At 42.9% G+C, this 27,509-nt stretch overlaps 1 protein-coding gene across 4 annotated transcripts in view; it reads right to left on the bottom strand.

Moving 5' to 3' along the window:
* Positions 1 to 27,509, bottom strand: part of MRAP2 (melanocortin 2 receptor accessory protein 2) — a 55,561-nt gene that overhangs the window by 19,139 nt on the left and 8,913 nt on the right. For 2 of the 4 annotated variants that reach the window (XM_047860656.1, XM_047860654.1), the window contains exon 2: positions 11,843 to 11,976. The exons of 1 other annotated variant lie outside the window; for it this stretch is intronic. In XM_047860656.1, coding sequence (XP_047716612.1) covers positions 11,843 to 11,969 — 127 coding nt within the window. In that variant the 5' untranslated portion in view covers positions 11,970 to 11,976. Of the gene's footprint in view, positions 1 to 11,842; positions 11,977 to 22,838; positions 23,004 to 27,509 lie in introns of those variants that run through there. One more of the 4 variants, XM_047860655.1, reaches the window with a different exon arrangement.

Genomic DNA, 27,509 nt, shown 5'->3' with positions numbered 1-27,509 from the left:
CCTTACATCATCCCCTTCACAAAGTCTGGACTAACTTCCCTAACTGATGTGTTTTCTCCCTCCTTTGAACCCTGTGACATTTGTGCTTCTATACAGTGGGCCCTTGCTTGATCCTATCTTGGGTAATAGTCACAAGTATCTTTAGGACAAGGATGAGACTGGATTGTCTACACAAACTGACATACACATAATAGAGTCTCAAATCTGGGGGAAGCACCAGAGTTAAGTTATTTTTCATTTTCTGATCTATTCTAAGAAGTTTAGCTACGTGAGATTATGGTAAGGATGCTTAGAAATATTTTTTTAAATAAATGATTGAGGGGGGTGCCTGAGTGGCTCAGTGGGTTAAGCGTCTGACTTCGGCACAGGTCATGATCTCAGTCTGTGAGTCTGAGCCCCACGTTGGGCTCTGTGCTGACAATCAGAGCCTGGAGCCTGCTTTGGATTCTGTGTCACCTTCTCTCTCTTCAGGCCTGCTCGCACTCTGTCTCTCTCTCTCAAAAATAAACACTGCTCGCACTCTGTCTCTCTCTCTCAAAAATAAACAAAAAAATTTTTAAATAAATGGTTGGCACTTATACATTAAATGTGTTTAAATGTAAACCATCATTCTAATTAAATTATGTGGGGGCACCTGGGTGGCTCAGTTGGTTAAGCGTCCGACTTCGGCTCAGGTCATGATCTCGCAGTTCGTGAGTTTGAGCCCCGCATCGGGCTCTGTGCTGACAGCTTAGAGCCTGGAGCCTGCTTCAGATTCTGTGTGTCCCTCTTTCTCTGGCCCTTCCCGTCTCGAGCTCTGTCTCTCTCTCTCTCTCTCTCTCTCTCTCTCTCAAAAATAAATAAACATTAAAAAAAACTAATTAAATTATGTGTGTATAACCCTTTTTCTAAAATGAAGAAATCAGATTAGCAATTTACTCCGAATAATTCATATTTCATTCCACGTATAGGATTGCTGAGAGGTTAACTTTTGTTCAACAATGTTTATTCAACACTCTGGATACAAAACTAATATAATCTTTCCTTGAATTAAGAGTGCCAAAGAAATAGAAATTGTAGACTTTGCCTTATAATATAGTGGAAATGAAGTCTAAAAAAGACAAAAGGAAAAGTACCAAAAAATACATGTATGCAAGTACAACCAAATGCAACAATAATGTATCAATTGTGGGGGCGCAGCCTATGAAGCACCACCGTACAGGTAATGACAGTTCAGCATGCTGTACCTCATCAATTGCCTGGATACCAAAGGCAAATTCTAAAAGGTCACACCAGAGTTATGTTGAAGTTCTCAGTTAAGAGTTTAACCTAGTCATGCTGATTCACAATGAAAGGTGTTCTCATTAGGACAGCTTTCACATTGGAAACAATGGCTGGATCCCCATCAGTAAGTACTTCACTTCTCTAGTCCAGGGTGGGCAGAGGTGGAGGAGGAGTGCCTTCAACCCAGCCTAGTTCCTTCTCTCTGCCCTTCTAGTGGCCCAGTGAGTTGATCAAAAAGCAGCAATAATGTGGGACATGAGAAGGTCATGGCCCTCCCTTGAAGTCCTGAGGGAGCAGACTAGGGAGGAGCAGGGCTGTGGCTGGAAATTGAGAATCCTAGTGATCCAACAGCATTTCCAAACACTTCCTTAATAACATGCCATCTACATTTCCTATCACAATATGCTTTAAATGGTTCTGTTTATTCACATTGCCCTTCAAATGGAATTTTGCTTCCTCTAATTATTCCCATTAATTTTCCTTTACCTTGTTCTCTGTCACATGACTTGACCCTACGGTACTTTCTTACCCTGATGTACTTTCAGAGGACATCAGAGATCCCCATATCATTCTAGGAATATCCAAACTCTCTTACAGTTTTATTTATATGCCAAGTTTCATGGGCATGGGCATGGCAGGGAAAACAGAGCCTCTGGCCTTCTCCAGAGCACCCTTTCCTAAAAAGGATTCAAAATAAAGGTTTATATAGAGTAAAGCTCCAATGCAGCCAGTTGGTTAAAGAAGCCAAGAGAAACCTTCCAAAGGTGTTTTCAATAGAGCCCAGCATTCACTTTTGTCCTGTCTAGAACCAGAACTATTTAGAGATCATTACGGTAAAAGGGTAGAGAAAATTGCCAAGGGAAATTCTAAACGGAATGTGTCATAATAAAATAACTTCCCTTCAACCTGACCATTAATGAATGGAATGAAACAGAGCTGAAGGCTGATGATGACATGTTTTTTACTGGTGTGATCATTTTTCTCCATGATTATCTTTTCTACTCCCGGGTAGGACTAGAACAACTACCCCATCCCAATACCCTCCTCTCCACCACCTAAGAATAAACTGTGACCTTTCCAACTCATGGTTGTATGAAAAACAAGGATTCATACTTAATTCCTTAATTCACTGTCCATACTTTTTTTTTTGTTTGTTTGTTTGTTTTGTTTTGTTTTGTTTTTTTCAACGTTTATTTATTTTTGGGACAGAGAGAGACAGAGCATGAACGGGGCAGGGGCAGAGAGAGAGGGAGACACAGAATCGGAAACAGGCTCCAGGCTCTGAGCCATCAGCCCAGAGCCTGACGCGGGGCTCGAACTCATGGACCGCGAGATCGTGACCTGGCTGAAGTCGGACGCTTAACCGACTGTGCCACCCAGGCGCCCCTTCACTGTCCATACTTAATTCACTGTCCTCACGCTGCTTCTGGCTTTAATGCATTAGGGTCAATTTTCTGTTGGGAATTCCTGGAAAGGAGTCCACAGTGGTGTTCCACAACTTGCTTTGTGCTCCCAATGACAAGTTGTAGCCTAAGCATTCACAAGCTCTAGCTCTGCTTCTCATCTTGATGACCTGGCTTCTTGCTAACTCATCCATGCACGTGGCTGGCATTATCTGCAAGTTGGCATTGAAAAAAAGCATGGAATATGGTCTCCACTGATGGCTCAGAATAAGAGGATGCTCCTTCAGTTGTTGCTCAACACAACAGCTCAAATGGTCCACTTAAATGTGTCCTAGGAGCCTACTGACTCATAGGCTTTGTTTCTGTCTTACCTATCCAGGGCCTTCCTAAATATCCTATTTCTCTCCTTCCCTTTATAGCAAAATTCTTAAGAGATTTGTCTGTACATACGATTTCCAGTTCTTCTCCTCTCATTTTTTTTTCTTGAACCAATTCCATCAGCCTTTCACTCCCACCCACTCAACACTGCTTTAAAATCATTGCCAATAACTTCTATGCTATAAATCCAACAGTCAAATCACAGCCCTCAATTTACTTGACCTAGAAGCATCATTTGACACAAACCACCGTCTCATCCTTGAAGCTCTTTCTTTCTTTTCTTTTCTCTTCTTTTCTTTTGAGAGAGAGCAAGTGGGGAGGGGCAGAGAGAGAGGGAGACAGAATCCCAAGCAGGCTCTGCACCATCAGTACAGAGCCCATTGTGGGGTTTGATCTCACGAACCATGAGATCATGACCCAAGCTGAAACTAAGAGTGAGATGCTTAACCAATTGAGACACCCAGGTGCCCCCCACTTGAAACTTTAAAAAAAATTTTTTTAAAATGTTTATTTATTTGTGAGAGAGAGACAGAGTGTGAGTGGGGGAGGAGCAGAGAGAGAGAGAAACACAGAATCCGAAGCAGGCTCCAGTCTCTGAGCTGTCAGCACAGAGCCGGATGCAGAGCTGGAACTCACAAACCGCGAGATCATGACCTGAGCCTGAGCTGAAGTCAGACGCTTACCGACTGAGCCACCCAGGCGCCCCTCTTGAAACTCTTTCTTAATTTGGCTTTCAGGAAACACACCTGCCCTGTTTTCTTCCTACCTTTCTGTATGTTCCATTTAGCCTCCTCTGCTATTTTCCTCCCAACATCTCCAACTTTCAAATGTTAGCATGCCACAGGGCTCATTCCTTATACCTCTTCAGTTTTCTGTCTATACTCATTCATCCAGCCTCTTAACTTTGAGTACCATTTATATGCTGTGACTCTCAAATTCATACTTTCATAGCACCTCCCCCACCATCTCCTATTGGATGTCTGACAGGTCTCAATTTAACAGGTCCAAAGCTGAGCTCCTCATGTCCCTACTTCTCCCACATCTTCTCCATCTCAATTAACAGCAATTCATCCTGCCAATTAGATCACAAAACTTCAAACCAGCCTTGGCTCTTCACTTTCTATTTTGCTCTATGGCCAGTCCATTGACAAACCCTATCAGATCTATCTTTAAGAAATATCCACAATTTATGCACCTCTCACCACTCCACTGTCCCCACCATGGCCAAGCTACCATCAACAGCTGGACTATTGAAATAGCTCCCCTGAATGGCATTCTGCTTCCAGTCTCATCCTCTTCCTTCCCCAGCTTCAGAGTGGTCTTATTAAAACCTAAGACAGGGGCGCCTGGGTGGCTCAGTCCGTTAAGCGTCTGACTTCAGCTCAGGTCACGATCTCGCGGTCCGTGAGTTTGAGCCCCGCGTCGGGCTCTGGGCTGATGGCTCAGAGCCTGGAGCCTGCTTCCGATTCTGTGTCTCCCTCTCTCTCTGCCCGTCCCCCGTTCATGCTCTGTTGCTCTCTGTCTCAAAAATAAATAAACGTTAAAAAAAAAATTTAAAAAAAAAACAAAACTTAAGACAGATTCTACTCCTCTTCTCCAAATTACACCTCAGAAAAAGCCTAAGTCCTTAGCATGACATCAGAGGCTCTTCTACCTCTTTCCTCTTCTCTATTGCCTGACTTCTCTTGCTGCTCTGCCTCTTAATCACTCCCCTGGCACCATGCTGGTCTCCTTGTTGTTCCTTGCATGTCCCATTTCATTCTTGCTATGGAGAATTTTCTGGAATGCTCTTCCCCAGATACCTTATAATTCAACCTCTCACTCCCTTCAGGTCTTTTCTCAAATTTCTCCTTCTCAATAAGGCCTTCCATGGCTGGTCTATATATAATTTCACCTCCATACCCGACATCTCCTTTCTCTAATGTATTATTTTTTTCTATCACCATCTGGCATGGTTTGTTTATGTCATTTATTTATTACCTGTCTCTCTCACTAGACAGCAAGATCTATAAGATGAGGTATTTTTGTCTTTTCTATTCACTGTTGTATCTCTAATGCTTAAAACAGTGCTGCATATAACCAGTGCTCAATAAATATTTGCTGAAAGAAAGAGTAAATGAGTGAATGTCCATTCTGCTGGTACCAAATATATGTCAGACATAGGTCCACTTCTGATACATTTCAAGGTTTAATACCAGATGCAAAACTGAGGGCAAAAGGAGAATTCACAACAACCATCAGATTGTCTCTCAGATGAAAGACCCTTTGAAGGTAGGAATCTTTATTTCAGCAGGTAGAAGAACCTAGTCTAACTAAAGATGGAGCTACTATTGCAGAGTATGATCCGTTACAGGTATCGTCACAGTCATTCATATCCTAATAAATGCTTTCCCTTGAAAGGTCTTGCTTCCCTTTTTCTGAAACTGCACCTAAATGGCTTTGAATTTTGCTCTGCAAAAGAAGGAGACACACTTGAAGGTCAGAATCACGGCATATTAAAATGGAAGAGAGTACACCAAAATACACAGGACGATAGGTGGCTTCATCTTTTCTATTTTCCTGTATGGCTGTGTTTTTTGTTTGCCTCTTATTCTTCTCTAGGAGTCTCAGATATTGTCAGGTTGCTGAAGCTAAAGACCCCCACTTTGATCAGATCTCTCATATCAGAACAGTAAGAACTCACCCAGGCATTTTGGTTTTTTCCTGATGTGAATGTTAAAACTAACAAAAGCACTTCTTATTAATAGTATAGTAGGTAAAGTAAGTATGTGATGTGTCACACTTCTGACTACATTGTGCAAGAATTCTTGCCAGCTACAATCATTTTTAGAATGTAATACCCTCAAAAAAGATTTTCAATTGTCTCTAGAAATGTACCAACCAAAGTAATAGCAGCAGGCCTGTCTTCTTGGCCCCATAAACTAAGGAAAAGAGAAAGGAGAAAACAGAAAAATAAAATTTGTGCCACCAGGCTGCAAAAGCATATATTGCAGGGAAATATATGGCAGTTTGCCCCGTCATTTTGATTTCCACTAAAATTCTTAACAAACAAGTAGCCTTACCTAAAGATTGTCCCAGAAAAGTAATAGATTAAAGAATTAAAATAAATGCAGGAGGATGATTTCATACCCTTACAGCAACAGCCTTCCACCAGGTAATCAATGACAGCATATCCTAATGGATTTCATGCACTTTTTGAAATTTCCACAAAGAAATACTGAGTAGACAGCAAAAAAGGAAGGAGTGAAAGCATTTAATTACCACTATTCACTTTAGGGATGAAGGATATATGGTTCAGTTAACGACTTTTCAAGGAACAAATACAGAAAGGCCTTGATTGAGTAAATGAGTCACTCTGAAGCTCTTTGCAGCCCCACTGGTGGAGACAGGAACATGGGAGCCACGGATCACTGCCCCCTAATTGCCCCACTGGAAGCCCTGCCACAGCCACCACCCACCAGCCACCAGCCAGCAGTGGCTTCCAGGCCCCAGGGACTCACTCATGAAGCCTGGGGTCTTGCTGCAGCAGGGGAGTGCGGACATGGGCTAGGTCAGCTGGAGGGGGCAGCTGACCAGGATAGAGATTTAGGAGGCTCCCCTCCTTCCATGAACACACTGAATATACAGCTACATATGGAGGCGTTCCCTCTGAAAGACATCTGGAAACTAAGCCACTCCTACACCTCTGGCAAATGAGGAAAATACATACATGAAAATGGGTAGAAAAGACTGAAACACAATCTTGCCATAACCTCCCCCCCACACACACACACACAGCTACACACAGTTGGAAGGAAACCCCCAACTTCCAGCTTCTCCCTAAGAAGGGAAGAGTTTGGACAGGATATCTAGAGCCCCACTTTTAAGACTCCCGCTATAGAAATGCACCCCTAAAATGTCTAGCTCTGATAGCCAACAGGGCTGACATCCATGAGAACCCACAGACTACAGCAAACAAAGAAGCAGTGATTCCTGGGCTTGCAAGCCTTCACCACAGCCACCTCCCCCAGGCTCAGTGCAGAGGAAGCAGACAAAAACACCCATTTCCCATTCTTTCCCTGAAAGGGGTTTATCTGCATACTTTAAAAGATGTTGCCTCAGGGCCAAGCTTCTAATTTAGCACACATCTAGTGGTGCCCACCGCCATCTTCTCCAGAGGGCAGGGAAGCTGGCAAACACCTCCCCTGCCTTCTCCCTCCAGCCTGCTTCAGTAATAAAACCAAGTCACTAGTATCTCCCTGGAAAGAGCTTGTATACAAGTCTGACATCCTAGCTTTTGTGGCTACAGCCCGAGGCACAGGTCCCCAGTCACCTGGCTCTGATACCAATGGTGTCCACATTCAGGAGTCCCACAGGACTATAGTGAACAAAGAAGCAGTTCTTAACAAGCACAGGAGTACTTTCGCAGCTATGCACTTGGTCTAGAAGAGAGGAAACAGGCAAAAACTGAAAGAGGACTTTCACTACATCCATTTTGACCTCCAACTTTCTAATTAATTAAGTATTTCTTTCCAGCTTTTCTCTTAATTCAGGCAAAAGGTCCTGGGGCAAAGCGTCCCCTGTTGGAAACCGAAACTACCCCATTCTGCAATAAGGACTTCCCTGAGCCAGCAAGAGCCTGCCCATGATTGACTCCAAACCAATGATAACCTGACTCTACTGCCCACATTTGTCACCCATTTTTCTTATATAAACCTGGAAGTATTTTCAGCACTTTGGAGCCAGTCTTTGAGATGCTAGTCAGCTGTCTTCCTGATGATAGGCCTCACTGATATAACTGCTTTCTTGTTTTACTATCACTCACTTCTCTGCCTTTGGATTTTGTCAGCTGCAAGTGGCCAAACCTGGTCTACTCAGGCCCCCCCAGAGCCAGGTGCTCTTACACCCCTGCGCCCCTGTTACAAAACTTCTATCTCCCAATTTCTCCCTGGGAGGGGTTTAATTGCATACTTTCCCAGCTGCTGCCTAAAGATCTAGCTCCTAATCAGGCTACATGTAGGTGCTGATCACGATTTTTCCCTTGAGGACACAGGCAAGTCTTGACATGCCCTCAACTACTAGGAGCCTAAGAACAAAGAAGTTTGCTTTGACAATCATAAACGTTTGAGAGGCAACTAGGAGCTTAGTTGATCTCCCACACAAGACCATTCAAAACTGGGGTAGGTAGCTGTTTTATCTAATGCACAGAAACAAGCCCAGAGAGTCAAGAAAAATGAAGAAAAAGAATATGTTCCAAACTAATGAACAAGATAAATGTCCAAAAACAGATCTTAATGAAATGGAAATAAGAGATTTACCCAATAGAGAGTGCAAAATAATGGTCATGAACATTGGGGGCAGGCTCCATGACATTGGTCGGGGCAATGATTTTTTAGGATTTGATACCAAAAGCAAAGGCAACAAAGGCAAAATTAAATACGTGGGACTACATCAAACTAAAAAGCTTCTGTACAGCAAAGGAAATCACCAACAAAAGGAAAAGGTAACCTATGGAATGGGAGAAAATATTTGCAAACCAAATATCTGATAAGGGGTTAATATCTAAAATATATAAGGAACCCATACAATTCAATGCCAAAAAGCAACCCAATTAAAAAGTGGGCAAAGGACCTGAATATATATTTTCTGAAGACATCCAAATGGCCAATAGGTACGTGAAAATGTGCTCAACATCACTAATCATCAGGGAAATGCAAATCAAAACCTCAATGAGATACTACCTTATCCCTGTTTGAATGTCTATTATCAAAAAAGACAAGAGATAACCAGTGTTGGTGAAGGTGTGGAGAAAAAGGAACACTTGCACACTCTTGGTGGAAATGTAAACTGGTACGGCCACTATGATAAATAGTATGGAGTTTCCTCAAAAATTAAAAATAAAACTACCTATGATCCAGACTTCTCACTTCCGGATATATATCCAAAGGAAATGAAACCATCATCTTGAAGAGATATCTACATTCCCATGTTCACTGCAGCATTATTCACAATAGTCAAAATATAGAAAAAAACCTAAGTGTCCATCACTTACATAGGTGCGCACACACACACCCACACACACACACACACACACACACACACACTAAAATATTAGTTGTCCTTCAGAAGAAGGAAATCTTGGGGCACCTGGGTAGCTCAGTCGGTTAAGCATCCCACTTCACTCTCAGGTCATGATCTTGTGGTTCATGAGTTTGAGCCCTGCTCAGGCTGTGTGCTGACAGCTCAGAGCCTGGAGCCTGCTTTGGATTCTGTGTCTCCTTCTCTCTCTCTGCCCCTCCCCCACTCACTCTCTGTCTCTCTGTCTCAAAAATAAATAAACATAAAAAAAAAAAGAAAGAAACAGAGTAGAAAAGTGGTTGCCAGGAGCTTGGTGTGGAGGAAAAGGGAGAAGTTGATAAAAGGTTATAAACTTTCAGTTATAAAAGGGATAAGGTCTGAGGATCTAACATATAACAAGATCAATATAGTTGACAACACGTATTGCATAATTAAAATTTGTAACAGAGTAGAACTTAAATGTTCTCACCAAAAAATAAATAAATAAAAAGGGAAATATCTGAGGTGATGAGTGTGTCAATTAACTTGATGGATGGAATCCGTTCACAATGTGTGTGTACACTAATCATCATTTGGTACCTTTTAAATATATTATAATTTTATTTGTCAAGTATACCTCAATAAAGCTGAAAGAACAAGTAAAAAGCCTTCCTTGCAAGGGAGGATCAGGTGAAAGTGAAGGATCATGAACACCAAGACAGGTCAGAATAGCAGCATCTAGGAAATCCTAACAGAGCAAAAGCATTCCCTTTACCACATTTGCATCTCCATTTCTAGTCTTTCTTACAGTTCTTAATGTGCCCCATGAAACTGAACTGGTTAAGAACCTAAAATGTTTATAGTGCTATGGATATTCATTCTGAAACAACCTAACATCTCTGGAATATTTAGGGAGTAAACACAACAGGACCTGGGAGTTGGCAGCAGTTCTTAGCCAACAAAGAAGCTTTGTGTTGGCCAGTCAGCATGCAGTATGACTGGAGTTGGACAGTAACCTTCCACAGAATTGTACTTCCTTGCTCTGTGCTGGCTCATCACATGAAGCCAATCACATGTGATTGTGATCGCTCCAATCACATGAAGCACAATTCATGCCTATCACACAGAGTTAGGAATTGTCACAGGCGATTCTAGTCTGTCATTATGAACACACACACAGAATGCTCTCTACAGCCTCAGAAAACCAGCAGGGATGAAAGGATGCCATTGACCATGTGTTAGAAAAGAAGGTTCTTCAAAATAGTTCCAGACTACTTTTTGATGGCCCAAATGTTCACACAGCTTGGGAGAGCTGGAAACATCAATACTTTGAAAAGAATCTCAATTTGTAGGTGAAAGCAGGCAAAAACCTCTTTGACCTCGGCCACAGCAACTTCTTACTCAACACATCTCCAGTGGCAAGGGAAACAAAAGCAAAAATGAACTACTGGGACCTCATCAAAATAAAAAGCTTCTGCTCAGCAAAGGAAACAATCAGCAAAACTAAAAGGCAACCTATGGAATGGGAGAAGATATTTGCAAATGACATATCAGATAAAGGGGTAGGATCCAAAAGCTATAAAGAACTTATCAAACTCAACACCTAAAAAACAAATAATCCAATGAGGAAATGGGAAAAACACATGAATTGACACTTCTCCAAAGAAGACATCCAGATGGCCAGCCAACACATGAAAAAATGCTCAACATCACTCATCATCAGGGAAATACAAATCAAAACCACAATGAGATACTACCTCACACCTGTCAGAATGGCTAAAATGAACAAATCAGGAGACTATAGATGCTGGTGAGAATGTAGAGAAATGGGAACCCTCTTGCACTGTTAGTGGGAATGCAAACTGGTGCAGCCACTCTGGGAAACAGTATGGAGGCTCCTCAAAAAATTAAAAATAGAAGTACCCTCTGACCCAGCAATTGCACTACTAGATTTTTATCCAGGGGATACAGCTATGCTGTTTCAAAGGGGCACTTGCACCCCAATGTTTATAGCAGCACTACCACAATAGCCAAAGTATGGAAAGAGGCCAAATGTCCATCAAAGGATGAATGCATAAAGATGTGATACACACACACACACACACACACACACACACACACACACACACACTAGAGTATTATTAGGCAATCAAAAAGAATGAAATCTTGCCATTTGCGACTACATGGATGGAACTAGAGGGTATTATGCTAAGTTAGAGAAAGACAAATATCACATGACTTCACTAATATAAGGACTTTAAGACAAAACAGAGGAACATAAAGGAAGGGAAGCAAAAAGAATATAAACACAGGGAGGGGGACAAAACATAAAAGGCTCTTAAATATAGAGAACAAACAGTTGCTGGAGGGGTTTCGGGAGTGGGGGGATGGTCTAAATGCATAAGGGGCATTAAGGAATCTACTTTTGAAATTATTGTTGCACCATATGCTAACTAACTTGGATGTAAATTAAACAATAAATAAAATAAAATAAAATAAAATAAAATAAAATATAAAATAGAATAGAATCTCAGTTTGAGAATGACACTGATTCATGTTCCTCCATTAAGGGAATCTTTCAAGTTCTTTGTCCCTCATGTAATACCATCTCTGAGCAACCAGGCTGTTTGGAAGGGGGTGCTTTCTGGGGTTTGGGGGAACAGAGTTATGTAAAAAGAATGTTCAGGAAAATTCATCACTGGGAATTTCACAAGTTAAGACAAATACATTATGTTTACAATGGGGAATTATATAAGACTTACATTTATGAGCCTTCAGTCCTTCAAAGGAAACTGGTCCAATCTCATAATATTCATATTCCCAGGTGTAATCAGAATTAGATGCAGATTGCTGGGATGTTCTGTTAGAAATTAACCTCTGGGCAGACATCTCTACCCTGCAAAAATGGAGAAAGGCAAGTGTAGAACCTGTTAATTCATCCTCAGCTGCACAGTTACTCTCATTGCTCTTGACCTACATTCAAAAGTTTGGAAGGGAAAGGCCTCAGGGAGGTCCCATCCATGAGGTCAGGGAGAGGTCCTTACTGGCTGCCTATACTTCATACCAAATAGCCATTGTTTCCTTTTATCTCTACTAGATTGGAATGTATTTGAAATCAGACACCATGTCTTCTGTTGTTGCCTCCCAGAACTTAACTCAATGCCTGGCACATAACCAACTTTCGATAACTGATAATTTTTTTTAATGTTTGTTTATTTTTGAGACAGAGAGACAGAGCATGAACGGGGGAGGGTCTGTGAGAGGGAAACACAGAATCTGAAACAGGCTCCAGGCTCTGAGCTGTCAGCACAGAGCCCGACGTAGGGCTCGAACTCACTGACCGCGAGATCATGACCTGAGCCGAAGTCGGCCGCTCAAACGACTGAGCCACCCAGGCGCCCCTTTCAATAACTGATAAAAGAAGGAAGAGAAGGAAGGAGACCGTATACCAAAGTCTCCAAGCTTGCAACTTCAGCCCTATCACCTACCTACACCTACATGAGTACATAAAGAACCTACAGAGAATAAATAAAATCAGTACCAGAAGTGAACTAGCACAGTATACATATACTGAGCACCTGCTATGCAAAAATAAAGACAAGCAACTGCTGTCTAATGAAATTGGGGGTGGGGGAGGGGAGAAAAGAGAAGTGGTCAACCAAAAGTCCCATAATGGGAAAAGATCCTCAGTGGAAGCCCGAATCTTGCCTACTGCTTACTCCTGAAATTTGTCCTGTCCTCAGGATGTCCTGAGTGTCTTTGTGATGATTTTAGATTTAAAAACTCTGACTTCATTGAGACAAGAAGTTGCACTGTGCAGCATGGATGCCAAAGTTGACAAGTCAACAGAGCCGGTATTCAATACTGAGCACCTACTGTGTACAAGACAGTACTCATTATGGGATGGGAGGAGATGCTTGAGATACAGACCCAGATCCCACAGACCTTGCTTTATATTGAAGAAATAATACAAAGTGACAAATAGCAGTAATATAAGGGAAAATTTGAATGAAAGATCAGCCAAAACTAAGATTCACTGAGAAGTTATAACCACAGGGTCTCACCCCCAAGATCTTTCTGGTGTTCCCCTTCTCCTTCCCACCTTGGGTCAATATCACCCACTGCTGCCTCTAGGACACAACCCCCAGAGAAGCTGAGGCAAAATCACCACCACCCCTCTGCCCCAAGGCATGAGTCTCATCTTTCCCTTTTCCTTTCTTCCTCATTCCCCGGTCCTGGACCCCATAGAAATAGACTCTCACCCCTCAGCATCATATTGTTCAAAGGATGGTGTGCTCTGATCCAGAGATACATGCCAGTATCAGAACTGAGTGCCCAGTCAAACAAATCATTCTTTCAAAGGCAGATGAGAATGTACCATTTCTCATTTGGGAAAGAAAGCTACACAAATTTTAAGAAAAGCTGACCTTTAAGTAAGTATTCAGTAACCTTTCTAGCACCAGCACAAGAATAACATAAAACCATTACCACAGTATTATCTTTGGTCTTTGTATCGTTTGAACAAGAGATTATTTCTCTCAATAAATTTCCTCAGGAAATGAAAATTAGCAACTCAAACATAAGAAACACTATCCTCACTTATGAGTGCTTCTTCCAGAGGAAAAGAATTGTGTGAGAGAGTAGCTCTTCAGTCGTAGGGTTCAGAGATAAATAGTAGATTGGATAAACATCATGTCCATTTCAGAATGTAGAGAGGGGCCCCCGGGTGGCTCAGTCGGTTGAGGGTCCAACTTCAGCTCAGGTCATGATCTCACAGCTTGTGAGTTCCAGCCCCACGTCAGGCTCTGTGCTGACAGCTCGGAGCCTGGAGCCTGCTTGGGATTCTGTGTCTCCCTCTCTCTCTGCCCCTAACCCACTTGCATTCTGTCTCTGTCTCTCTCAAAAATAAACAAACATTTAAAAAAAAATTAAAAAAAAAATAATGTGGAGAATTTCACACCATGCAGGAAATGACACTAGATTTGAAGCTGGGAGACCTGGGTCTTCATATTTGCTCTACCACCATTCCATATGTTGCCTGGAAATGGTTCTGGGTACAATCAAGAAGACACCATCATCACCCACCCGGTTCCCTTCTTGAGCTGCCTAACTGGTTTTTCTGCTTCTACTCTTACTGACCCTTTGTGATCTACTCTTCACTTATCAGCCAGTAATCTTTGTAAAAAAACAAATTGCCCCTGTCACTCCTTTGCTTAATACTTTTAATGGCTTCCCATTGCCCTAAGGACAAAGCCTAAAATCCTTGAAAGTTCCTACAAGGTCATGACTTGGGTCTTGGTGTCCTCTCATCTTGCCTCATACCCTACCAAACTGCGCTTGTATTTCCTGCAGTTCCTCAAAGACTTCATGCTCTCTGTCCCTGCACACGTGCTATTCCATCTGGTAAGAATGTGCTTCCTACCAGCCCATCCTAACTCATTCCTCCTTCCCTCCCTGCAAACTCTCATCTACACTGGAGTCAGCAAATCTGGCCCACCAACTGTTTTTGTACAGCCTCCAACTGAAGAATGTTTTTATATTTTTTAATGGTTGAAAGTAATTTTCAAATAATATTTTGTGATGTAAGAAAATTCAAATTCAAATATCAGAGTCCCTAAATAAAGTTTTACTGGAACACAGCAGCCATCCTTGTTGCATTTTATATTTTTTTAATGGTTTCTCTAGCATTACAACAGCAGAGCTGAGTAGTGGCAACAGACATAGCATGGCCCGAAAAGCCTAAAATATTTACTTTCTGCTATTTTATGGAAAAAGTTTTCTAACCCTCCTTTATAGCAATGGGGAAAAAAAAGATCTAAGCTTCAATTTTCCCATCAGGAATATGATGATGATAACAGTACCTACTTCATGCAGTTGCTGTAAAGATTATGATGAGGGAGCATGAGGCAGACAGAGGGGAAAAGCACAAGGTAACATTCCCCCCACCCCCACCCACACACACACCCCAGGTAGAATACGTGTGATATTCCTTGGACACTCCTGGCTACCCAAGAACAAAGGAAAGGGGTATAAGTGCTTACCATGGTAATATGGGAAACTAAGGCAAATGAAAAATTAAATTCCCTTACTGCCTACAGTCCACTGATAAACCCTTGAGACTGGCAGAGTGACCACCCTCTAGGAGCTCAGGTGCCTCAAGGATGACACTGAAAGGGCGGGCCTACACCAGTCGACTCCATCTTGTTCTGTGTCCTTCACCTTGACCACACCTCCTCCCCTTGAGTAAACCCTCCCTCACCTGCCGGACCCTTCCCCAGGACCCCTCCCCAGCCAATCGGCTGAGGCCATAGCCATTACGTCACCAACTGCCCCCAGGCCCCAATAAAACCTTTGTCCTTTTGAAACTCGCTCTCTTTCCCTGGTATCTCACCGCTGCGTCGGTGCAGGTAGGGGATTGAGCTCGAGCTAGCTCGAATAAAGGCTCTTTGCTTTTGCATCGGACTTGGCTCCCTAGTGGTCTTTGGGGATCATGAATTCTGGGCATAACAACACTTTGCCAGGGGCAAAAGAGAACCTTAGCTTAACATTATCCCAAACTCCAGGATCCCGTAAGCCAGCTTCCTTTATCTCAACTGCTCCCAAGATATATGCTGGCAACCATAACCCAAGCTTATGCACCACCCCCCATGTACATCTGAAGGGTCTCATGACTGAGGTTTTATTAAATGGTAATAAATGGTGTTTCCCTAGCAACCGCTAGCCCCTCAATGCCCTGGAAACCTTGCTTCCAAAAATTCCTTAGAGACTTACTCTATCCCTGACCCCCTCCCAACCTGAGGGTATATAATGTGTTACCCAACAGGACCCCAGTACAGCTCTTCCTGTCCATGGGTCCTGTCCCCATGCTTTAATAAAGTCACATTTTTGCAACAAAGACGTCTTCAAGAATTCTTTCTTGGTCATCAGCTCCGGACCCCATGAACCCCCATCCCCCCAAAACTTCATCAGATTACATGTGATGTTGCATGAAGTATGGGTAGCCAGGACCCAGTTAAGATCAATACATAGCATGGGGCGCCTGGGTGGCGCAGTCGGTTAAGCGTCCGACTTCAGCCAGGTCACGATCTCACGGTCCGTGAGTTCGAGCCCCGCGTCGGGCTCTGGGCTGATGGCTCAGAGCCTGGAGCCTGTTTCCGATTCTGTGTCTCCCTCTCTCTCTGACCCTCCCCCGTTCATGCTCTGTCTCTCTCTGTCCCAAAAATAAATAAACGTTGAAAAAAAAAATTAAAAAAAAAAAGATCAATACATAGCAGTCAGCACTATTATTATAAGCTAAGAAGTGCAAGTCTGAGATAGAAAAGCTAGACTTCTTCAAGCATCACCAACTCCCCTGTCAGCCAATTCTTATCCAATTCACTATGTGGTTCATTGATCTGTGTGCCCTACACAAATGAACACAATTATAATAAAAATAACTCAAAAGACATTCATTTAGATGTTTTAAAAGTTTTAATGAGAAATAGGGACATCATGGGATTCACGCTATTCCATCAAGTCAAAAATATAGTAACAACCTCTCCAATTTTTTAAGCAAAATAGTATGCAGTCTGGTTTGATCATCTCATTTTTATTGGAAATCAGGCATTATAGCCAACGTATTAAGCGGAGCAAAGAAAGGCAGTAGGCTTCATCTAGTGTCAAAATGGATAACAGAAAAATAGCAAAAGTACATAAAACAATGAAGGAAATAAAAGTGAGTGTTTTCCATCCTCTGTGTCAGCTGCTGTCCCCATCTGCACAGCAGTGACCCCCATCTGTGGCTACCCAGGCCCACAGGCCCAGCAGGTCTCCCTGCTACTCTCTCAAGTCAGAAAGAAGCATTACCACCACCCTCACAGGGTTGGCCAGGAACTAGCAAACAGGCTATATCTGTACAAAAAGGCAGATATCTAGAAATCTCAAGCCCTTACCCACCACAGAGAAAGTGTTTTCCCATTCCTTCTTTTCTCTCCCTTACACTATTCCTGTTCATCTAAAAGAACTATTTAGGGATGGATAGAGACCAAAGCGTAATGGAAGTCACATGTGCAAAGATCCTGAAAGAGGAAAGGCCATCGTCCTTTAAGAGAGGAGTAGAGCGCTGAAAGACACCTGGAGACAAGAAGGAGTGAAAAGCAGAGCCAGCCTATCAGAGGCTCTCCAGGGAAGCAGAAAGACAAGCTAGACAACCTCTCCCAGAGCAGCCACCATTTTAGGCTTTAGATAAAAGGGGGCAGGGGTGAGGCTTCTGTTTTCATGAGCTATTTCATCTTGGTTCTTAAACCCCACAGTTAGATTTGGAGGACCGTGTCTCTGGCCTCTCCTCTCAAGCAGTCACCAAGCACCCTTGAAAAAGCCCAGAAGGCAACATTTTTCATCCACATCCCAAATTAATCAGCCTGGGCCACCAAATCCCCAAGGACATGAAAGAAACAGAAGACTGCAGTCTGGCAGTATTTTGTATAATGTCCATTTTCAAAGCCTGGGGTTGCTTATCTGAGCTTTGCAGAAACACGAGCTGGCACCGTTTCCCCATTTGGGAAATGCCAGCATGTCAGCCTCCAGAGTCTGATATTTTCACATGGTGAGGAACCCGGTGTCTGGGCCCTAACACCTCGTGTGGGAGACAGCACCGCGGCGAGCTCACAGGGGAGCTGACAAGCAGGCAGCTGCTGTCTCCGGAACACAGCAAACACAGCTGCCTTTAGTGCCTCTGCTGCTCCTGACAACCCCCTCCCCAAATTCCCTGAATGTCAGATTTCTTCATAATATTAGCATCACCAGAAACAACTTCTTGAGAGGAAATGAATCTTAAGTGAGCTTCCTGGGGCAGCAGGGAGACCAATTGCTCTTTTGAGCAGCTGAAAGCACTCCTGCCAATAACAGCAACCGTGACGAATTGCGAGGGCACCTCAAAGCCACACCTGAAAAGGAAGTTACCTTTTCCAGGTGCACATGTGGTAGTTTAGGCCAATTCATAGCATTGGAGGAGGGAGAAAGATCTCAAACCCAAACACAGACAGAATGATTAGCAGGCGTCAGACACTCTCACGGCCGTGTCAACATCACCCCTTCTCCCATACACATTCCCAACACTTTCATCCCTTCTTCCAATTATCTCATCTTTCCTCCTCCAACCCAGCTTCCCACACCACTCCTGGGCACACTCTGTCCTTCGTAAAGGCAGGTCAAGCAATTCTCTCCACCTCTTTCAATTTGGGAAGATGCATGTGGACATGGACCTTTCTATGGAGTGAATAAAGGCTCTTCATCGATACCTTTGCAGGGCCATGATGGGTTCATATGCCTATGGGGGCTCTTTCCTTGAAGTTGGACCTTGATTTCCATATTAAGGTGTAAACATCAACAGATGTGTTTTCCAAGTGACCACCAACTCAGCCACAGGACTGGAACATCAAGGAAAGATCCAAAAGATGCTTATAAACCCTAAAAAATGAGCGTGCATGTGCATGCACACACACACACACACACACACACACACACACACACACACCTGAAAGCATGGCCAGAAAGTCACTCCAAGAAGCTGCTGGCCAATGTCACAGATCCAAAGCCCCACAGTAACCAGCATGTGTGGAGGAAGACCTAACAACCCATTCAGATCTGAGATCAAAATTCCCAACTGCAGCCACACTATCTTCTTTCCCGTCAACCCCCAAACTCCAGTAGTGGGCATGTCACCCAGGATGCCAATCTCCATTCCGGTCTGGGCCATAAATTTCTTTTTAAAAAAAAAAAAAAAATTTTTAACATTTATTTATTTTTGAGACAGAGAGAGACAGAGCATGAACGGGGGCGGGGCAGAGAGAGAGGGAGACACAGAATCGGAAACAGGCTCCAGGCTCTGAGCTATCAGCCCAGAGCCCGACGCGGGGCTCGAACTCACGGACCGCGAGATCGTGACCTGAGCTGAAGTCGGAAGCTTAACCGACTGAGCCACCCAGGCGCCCCTGGGCCATAAATTTCTAATTAGTTGTGTGTTCTTATCTCTTTCTTCCTTCTATTCCTAGGAACAACCGTCCCCAGCGAAACACAGAGAAGTCACTCTCTTCACCCATCACCCCTTCTCTCTCCAAGCAAAGGCATTTGAGAAACCAAAGGTAAAGCCTGGGTAGGCCGATTCTGGTGGCTGGGGAGCCTAAGGTTGGAACTTCCGAATCACAGCTTTAGAAGCTTAATTCTCTTATTGCACAGAGATGTGACTAGGCTCCCAAGTCAAGACTAATGGTGCACCCACCTTGCCCACACCTGAGTGGGTAGTACCACACAGAGATCAGATGAGTCTACAAAGTTATGAGTCAGGCTCATGATAGACCAGAGTCCCTGGGTATTCCTAAAGCACTTCTAAAAGCAACATATCCCAGCAAGAAATTATGCCTTAACTTCCAAAATCAGAGTCTCTGTAGTGTCCTCCCAGGACAGTGCTTTAAAAAAATGCAGACATGGTCTTGTTCTCCAGTTTACTTTTCCTTTTTATAGATTCTGTGTGACCCACTACCTTCTACTTGTACTCATCACTTTAAATCTCAAGTTTGCAGATTTCCTTTCTGTGAATCCATTTTAAGTAAGCAACTTCTTTCACATGCTGTGGATTTTTATTTCTTCCAATTAAAGAGATCTTGCTTCTGGGACCTTGAAGTATTCTCTTCCTACTATCCTTTGACTTGAGTGTGCATCTTACTTTTGAAGTCTGAATCTAGCCACTCAGTTCAGCCTAGAGATATCACACACACACACACACACACACACACACACACACACACACACACACATGCACACACCTCTTTCCTTCTGAAATGGACATATTCCCAAATTTCTCTACATTATCAAGTTTTATGCAGTTCTTGGGTATTTCCTAGAAAGTACTCAGCTACCCATCAGACCTCAAAAATGTGGTGACTGACAGCTGGCAGAGAAATTCTGGGTGCATCTTCTTCCTGTCTATCCCCATGTCTCTGCTGCACAGCAGTAACTTGTTTCCAGGAGCAAAACATGGAGCAGGTTTCTCAAGCCTGGGGTCTACCTCGGTCTTAAAATCAGAATCAATGCCAATAGAAGAACAACTTCCAAAACCAGAAACAGGACTTAAGATTTTGTGCAGATAAACTTCAGCCAACACCTGAAATGGAGAGATGCTTCATTAACAAGTGGGCATCCCTTTTCCACCAGCTGGTGCTTCAGAGAGGACAGTGGTTTGGATTCTTAAATCCACCTCCTCCCCTTAATGCTCTGGGAAGCCACATAGTAGTAAATAGACTAGAAAGTAATTTTTAAAGTTAGTATTTCCTGACTCTGTCAGTCTCCCTAGTTCAATCCAGCAAATGCTTACTGCATGACTACTAGGTACCAGGACACAATGACTATCCCTGAGCCCTTTGGAGAATCTTTGGAGATGGTAATATATCTTTGCATTGCACCACAGCACAGACTAAGATAGGACTGCATGGACCAGGCCCCAGTGCCCTCCTCTTCCCTCTTGTCTCTTTTCCATAAGCACCAACAGGGCAGGGCCTCCTCTGCTTTGCTCACTGTTGTATTTCCAGCAACCCACACAAGGCCTCACTCATAGCAGAAATGCAATACTTGTTGAATTAGTTTCTCCTATGGTGGAGATGCCCCCAAATTATCTTTCATTCTCTTAGTCGACCCTGAACTTGAGAGCAGAGTTCTCCCATCCTAACAGAAACTTTGGCTGGACATCGAGAAGAGAAACATACCCACACAGGGGAAAACACACTCCAGAGAGAAGCCATGAAGCCTCTATCTGGAAAGGATTTCCAGAGAAGAGACGAGTCATAGCTCTGAGGTAGGTGTGGGGGCGGCAGGCACACTGCTCCCAGCAATTGGGCTTCAGCCCCAGCTCTGAAGATTTAGGAAGCTAGGTTTTCACAATCCTCCAGGGCTGAGAAAGGTAATGAACTGGGACACACTAACCAAGTGGAGGAGAATGATTTATAACCATGGCATCAATTTGGTGAATTACAATAAGGAATAAAATGGCCAAGCAGACCAGAGAACATGCTTTACGTGGTCTGGGAAACAAACTTTAAGACCCAAAGATTAACTGATACTGTGGAATAGAGCAAAGGAGTTATGCCATATAATAAAACAGGGCTCTACTCTACCCCACTACACAAGTGCCAGGATGCCGTGCTATTTGTTCTATATCCCAACACGGACGTCCTACTGTAGCCACAAATGAGGCCACTCCCATGGTGGGCTGGGGTCCCCACCACAGAAATGCCATAAGTTTAACTCCTACCTCTTTCTGGACTTCACTTTCCTTGGTCTGGACTTCAAGAAATTCTAGGCATATTGAACAAAACAGTGGAACCCCAAGTTGACCACTCTGTTATAGTTAAGGTTTTCTGGGTCCCCAATACTATTTTTGCTCTATTCCTAAGCCTTCAGAAAAAAGTATGTTTTTTATTTGTTATTTGTTTTTTTTTTTAAGTTTATTTATTTTTGAGAGAGAGAGAGAGTAAGAGCAGGGGAGGGGCGGAGAGAGAGAGACAGAGAGAGTCCCAAGCAGGCTCTGTACTGTCAGCATGGAGCCCAAAGCGGGGCTTGAACTCACTAACCATGAGATCATGACATGAGCCAAAACCAAAAGTCTGACACTTAACCGACTGAGCCACCCAGGTGCTCCCAGAAAAAGTACGTTTAAAAGTACTAGAGTCAAATCAAAACACCAGCTATCACAAAGCAGTATTTCACAATGAGTTTTCGCTTCACACCCATTAGGATAGCTGTTATAAAACAAAAACAGAAACAAAACCAGAAAATAACCAGTGTTAGCAAGGATAGAGAGAAACTGGAACACTTGTGCGTTGCTGACGGAAAGGTAAAATGGTGCCGCTGCTAGCTCCTCAAAAATTTAAGCATGGAATACTTTATAATCCCTCAATTCCAGCTCTGGAATTATACCCCAAAGAGTCAAAAGCAGAGACTCCAACAGCTATCTGTACACCAGTGTCCTCAACAGCATTATTCACAATAACTATAAGCGGGGGGCAGTACAAATGCAGACTGGCAGTTGAATGAATAAACAAAACACAGTATATCCATGCAGTGGGTATTATTCAACCGTAAAAAGAAATTCTGACATATGCGACAACATGGATGAGCCTTGAAGACATTATGCTAATGAAATAAGCCAGACACATGAGGACAAATACTGCAGGATTCCCTTTACGCGAGGAACCTAGAGTACTCAATTCACAGAGGCGGAAAGTAGAATGGTGGTTGCTGAGGTCTGGGAGAAGCAGGAATGGGAAGTTACCATTTAGTGGATACAGAGTTTCAGTTTGGGATGATGAAAATGTTCCTGAGGCAGATAGTGGTGATGGTTGCACAACAATGTGAATTTTATGTTATACATATTTTGCCAAAACTTTTAAAAGTTCTAAAAAATTTTTCTAATAAGAAAATAATAAAAATCAGCACTTCCCAACCAATGTCCTTGGGGAAAGCATAACTGAGAGCTCCTGAAGCAAAAGACCACCCCAGGGGACATCCAGGCATCCCTCCCGGTGTGGGTCCTTCTATGGCCAGCTTTCAAGGATTCAGCTTTGTTCTTTTCCAGAGCCCTTGTGGTGAGTCCTTTCCATGTAAAAGGAATATTCTATCCAGGATGTGAGGAATCTTCCTCCTGCATACCAGAGAGAGCCGTAGGCAGCAGGGGGGGGGGGGGGGGGGGTGGGAATACTGGTGCAGCCCTGGCTCGGGTCCCCTTACCTCAACCAGTCCTGGAGACACACTGATTGCTTCACAAGCTCTCCTTTTGACCAGCTTCACCTTCTGTTGTCCCTGTCATTAGCCAACCTCATTTCAGCAGAAGTCCATTACAAGTTACTATTCCCAAGCTTCCAGAGCCTTCTTGTGGATTGCATTTAAAGTCACAAAGAGGAAACACCATAATCTTCTAAAACGGGCTCCAGTCTCTGGGGAATGTTTTCTGGAGACCAGCTAGAATTTATGGATCTGCAAGACAGGACTGCCAATATTTTTATTTTGCCAAATAAGGACATTTTTTGAAAACGACTATTATTAATAATTATCATCCCATAAGCAAAAAGTCATTTTAAGCACCTTCCAAGCGACAAAGAGATAATCTCACAGTAAAGGCAGTCCTCTGCAAGAAAGGAAAGCTGACAGTGACATCAACATGTTCATAGGAGGCAGATACTTTTACGTGAGTCTGTATTACACTGCCTCGGTCCATTGCATTCACATGAAAGCTGCCCGAAATGGCTTAGACATCCATCCTCTCTGAAAGCAAAGGAAAGGACTCGGAGGGATGTGGTGAGATTTTCTTCTACAGAATCTATGATTCTGTAACTGAATAAAATATCAAGTGTTTTCCATTTGTATCCTGAACTCAATGATGTGTGTCTATTTGTAAAAATTGTGTGTGTGTACACGTGTGTGTGTGTGTGTGTGTATACAGTGCAGTATGGATATAGTACTGTCACAGGCTGAACTGTGTCCCCCTAAAATTTGTATGTTGTAGCCCTAACCACCCCCAAACCTTAGAATGTGGCTACATTTGAAGACAGGGCCTTTACAAAAGGAACGAAGTTAAAATGAGGCCTTTAGGGTGAGCCCTAATCCAATCTGGTGTTCTTACAAAAAGTAATAAGGACACAGGGAGGGATGCCAGGGCCACTTGTGCACATAGGGACAGCGAGAGGATGGCCACCTACAAACCAGAGAGAGAGAGAGGCCTGGAACACATCCTTCCCTCAGCCCTCAGAGGAAATCAGCCCCTGATGACACCTTGATCTTGGACTTCAAGTCTCCAGAACTGTGAGGAAATAAATTTCTATTGTTTTAGCCACTCAATCTTTGATATTTTGTTATGAGAGCCCTAGCAAACTAATACAGTTTTGATTATTTAAACTGTCATAGGGGCGCCTGGGTGGCTGAGTCAGTTAAGAGTCTGACTTCAACTCAGGTCATGATCTCATGGTTCGTGGGTTTGAACCCCACACTGGGCTCTGCACTGACAGCTTGGAGTCTGCTTCAGATCCTCTCTTTACCTCTTTCTCTACCCTTCCCCTGCTCTCATGCTGTCTCTCAAAAATAAATAAACATTAAAAAACATAAATAAAAATGAAAAATAAATAAATAATAAACTGTCCTAGAAAGTCCATGAAAATTGACTTACTAAACCAACCACTTTTACTGTAACTAAACAACAGAAAATTTCTGGAAAGAAAACCCTTTTTGAAATGTCATTAACCTACCCCACTATATGCCATCTTCAACAATTTGTGATGTTCTCATCAACATGTCCTTCAAGAAGAACATGTTAAAATGAGTATGGGTCCATTCAGCCCAACGAGGATATTTTAAACACTATGAGTTCCACTATGAAAGATTTTGTGGGGTTTCAAAAGTCAAGGCCTATGCCCTGAAAGAATTCAGACTTCTATTTGAAACCAAACTCTCCTCTGTTAAATATCACCCCTTCAAATACACACACAGAGACGTTAAGGTGCAATGCAAAAGCCTGATGACACAGGCAGACAATACGTGAATGGGATTATCATGAAAGAGAGGCTCATTACAGCAAGGGGCCAGGTAGGGGAGAGCTCAAAGACAGTCCTCTGAGCTTTGCCTACTCTATTCCACCTGCCAGCCTGGACTGCCATCTACCCCCTACTCTGGATTCCTGCCAACCTTTGAGAATAATGCTGTCACCACTTCCCCCCCACCAGAGTCCTGCCCAAGCCCATGAGGATTGTCTCCCTTCATTCAAATCCTGTCATGTGGATTACCTGAATCTCTCACTTTAATAATGAGTATATAAGTCAGATTCCCTCAGGATCAGACTTTGCCTCTCCCTGAACTCTCATGCTGATTTATAGAGCTGTTATTATAAAACATCATGGCCAGGTGAATTACCATTTTAACAATACTAGGGAAACAACCACCCTTTCCATTTTAATTAGTGGAGTTTGTGAAACATTCGCCATAATAGGGCTAAGGAGAATGAGACTGGCCATATCTTAAATCACTTTGAGGACGATCTGGCAAACGAGCCTACTTTGTATTTACTGCTCATGCTATCTGTCTCCAAACAGCACACACTGTTCTTTACAGCCCTGAGCTGAATCATTCTTTTGACAAATAAGCCAAAAGGAGAAGGACCAGGTATTCCAATCTCTGTTCCACGGAAAAGGAAATTTAAACCAAAGCAGTGGTTTATTTAAGAGCTCCAGACCGACCCATAGGAAGGCTACACTTTCTCATGATCATCATATCCTCCTTTGTCTGGGATTCTTAAACTAAGGTGTATGTCTTTGTCTTTTCTAGTTTTTCCACCTACCGTACCCACTGCCAACCTAGTACAGTCCCTAATTACAAGCAGACAGAGTCTGGCAGAGCAAGGCCAGCCAGGCTCCAGGCTCCCCCGGGCCTTCTCAACTGCAAGGAAGGACTGGCCAGAAGACAGCCAGACAGAGCCTTGCACAGCAAGAGTCAGAAATGCCAGTTCCTTGCTCTGCCTGCCGAGGACTGGGGATATCAGCCCCCGAAGTCTCAGGACATACCTGGCTCATCCTCCCGGTTCAATGTTCCTACATCCAAGTCTGGAGTACATGTAAGTAACATCAAGCAAACAGACTGTTACTCTTTACTGTTTCAACCTAAGCATATATAATCCATACTCTGAGCTGGTGCAGCTGTGGGGCCTGATCAAATGTCAATCCTATTTTTCTCTTCCAGTGCCTCTTAAAATGCATTCAAAAGAATGCATTTAAAAGACTTAGAAGGTTATATTTTCAAATTAAATAAGTACAGATATGTTATAGAGTAAACTGCAAATATCAAATGAATGTTCAAGAGAAATACATATTTGCTTCTGGTGGCCTTGGCCTATGCTTCAGACTCGCAGAAACATGGGTTAACTATCCTCTCCTACTGGGGTAATTTAATGGAGACTTTAGAGGAGCACTGGTTGGAATATATGTCGGTTTACATGATACAGCATCCCGATCTTCAGATTCACCTGTTGCTTTGTTTTTTTCTTTTTTCTTCCACACAAGAGAATTATATGGGGGGGGGGGGGTATCTACACAAATATTCATAGAAATACAGATGCTGTTTACACCCACATATCCTCACTTATCTCTAATTTTTCTTTTTTGATCAACTAGGGAACTGTAAAGCTGACCTGTAGGAAGCAGCCCCCTCAGCCTGCCCCACCTCTGCCTTTAATTGTTGTTTTTGCTGTTACCAAGGACATGAAGAAAACAAAGGCACCTTTGAGGAGAGTGATTATTTGAAGCTTATAAATTATTTTCACTTGAAGGGTTACAAAATTTACTAATGTTCTCCAGTCAGGTGAAAATCACATAGATCTTGGTAACAGAGGCACAAGCAACAATTCAACTCAGACTTTAACTAAAATCCATAATTTTAGTATTTCATAAAAAGATGCTCAACTTCTGGTTTTTTACTTCACATCTCAGCAACACCATAATGGATTGAAGAATCATGTTTGCAAGGAAGGAGAAGCAGAAATGCATACTTTCCCCTCTTTCTAATAGGACTAAGCAGTTCTTATTCTCTAGTCAAGAAGAAAAATCACTTTGCACCCTGACATAAGCTAAAAATAACATGACCATCCTGTCTGAAAGTTGGTCCCCCAGATAACAAAACCTTGAACATGTCCCATAAGCCTGGGCTCCCTAAGGGAAACCATTTTTTTCTCCTGGTTGTTTGTTATGGGGTGTCTGAAGATAAGTCATAACTTTGGGGAATACAGTAATCATGTGCGAAAGTTGCTTTCAACCATGAACAAAAGACTAATGGATACTTGAGAACTCTGAAAATCTTATGGGGTATTTTCTTTCAAGTATTCATTGTATTTTTATTTGATGAGTCAATCTTCTGAAGCCTAACACCCCTGCACTCTGGGCAAGTAAATATTTTCTTTCCTTTTCTAAACGCTCCTACCTCCAAGTCTGGAGTACATGTAACATCAAGCGAATAGACCGTTACTCTTTACTGTTTCGACCTAAGCATATATAATCCATACTCTGAGCTGGTGCAGCTGTGGGACCTGATCAAACGTCAATTTTATTTTTCTTTTCTGTTGCCCCTTAAAATGCATTCAGTGGATTCATCCTCCCTGTCTTCAGATGAACACTTGAGTAGATCCTTGGGTAGACCTTTCTGCTCAAGCAACCACTTCAAAGTCCCAAAAGAATTCAAGTTTGCAGTCTGGAAATAAAAGAAACTCCAACCTGGTTATAACATTAAATCTCCTTCCCTATGCCAGCTAGGTCCTGCTGCCCGCTAGTCTCTGCAGGGATTGGGGGAATGTTGATCTCTTTTCTTATTCTCCACTTTATGTGCAACTGCTGGTCAGTTTATCACCCCGCCAAAATCAAAGTAGGG

The sequence above is a fragment of the Prionailurus viverrinus genome, chromosome B2 (genome assembly GCF_022837055.1).
Source record: "Prionailurus viverrinus isolate Anna chromosome B2, UM_Priviv_1.0, whole genome shotgun sequence".
NCBI lineage: Eukaryota > Metazoa > Chordata > Mammalia > Carnivora > Felidae > Prionailurus > Prionailurus viverrinus.
Note: the sequence above shows the minus strand (reverse complement) of the source record. Positions and strands in the feature narration are given on the sequence as shown.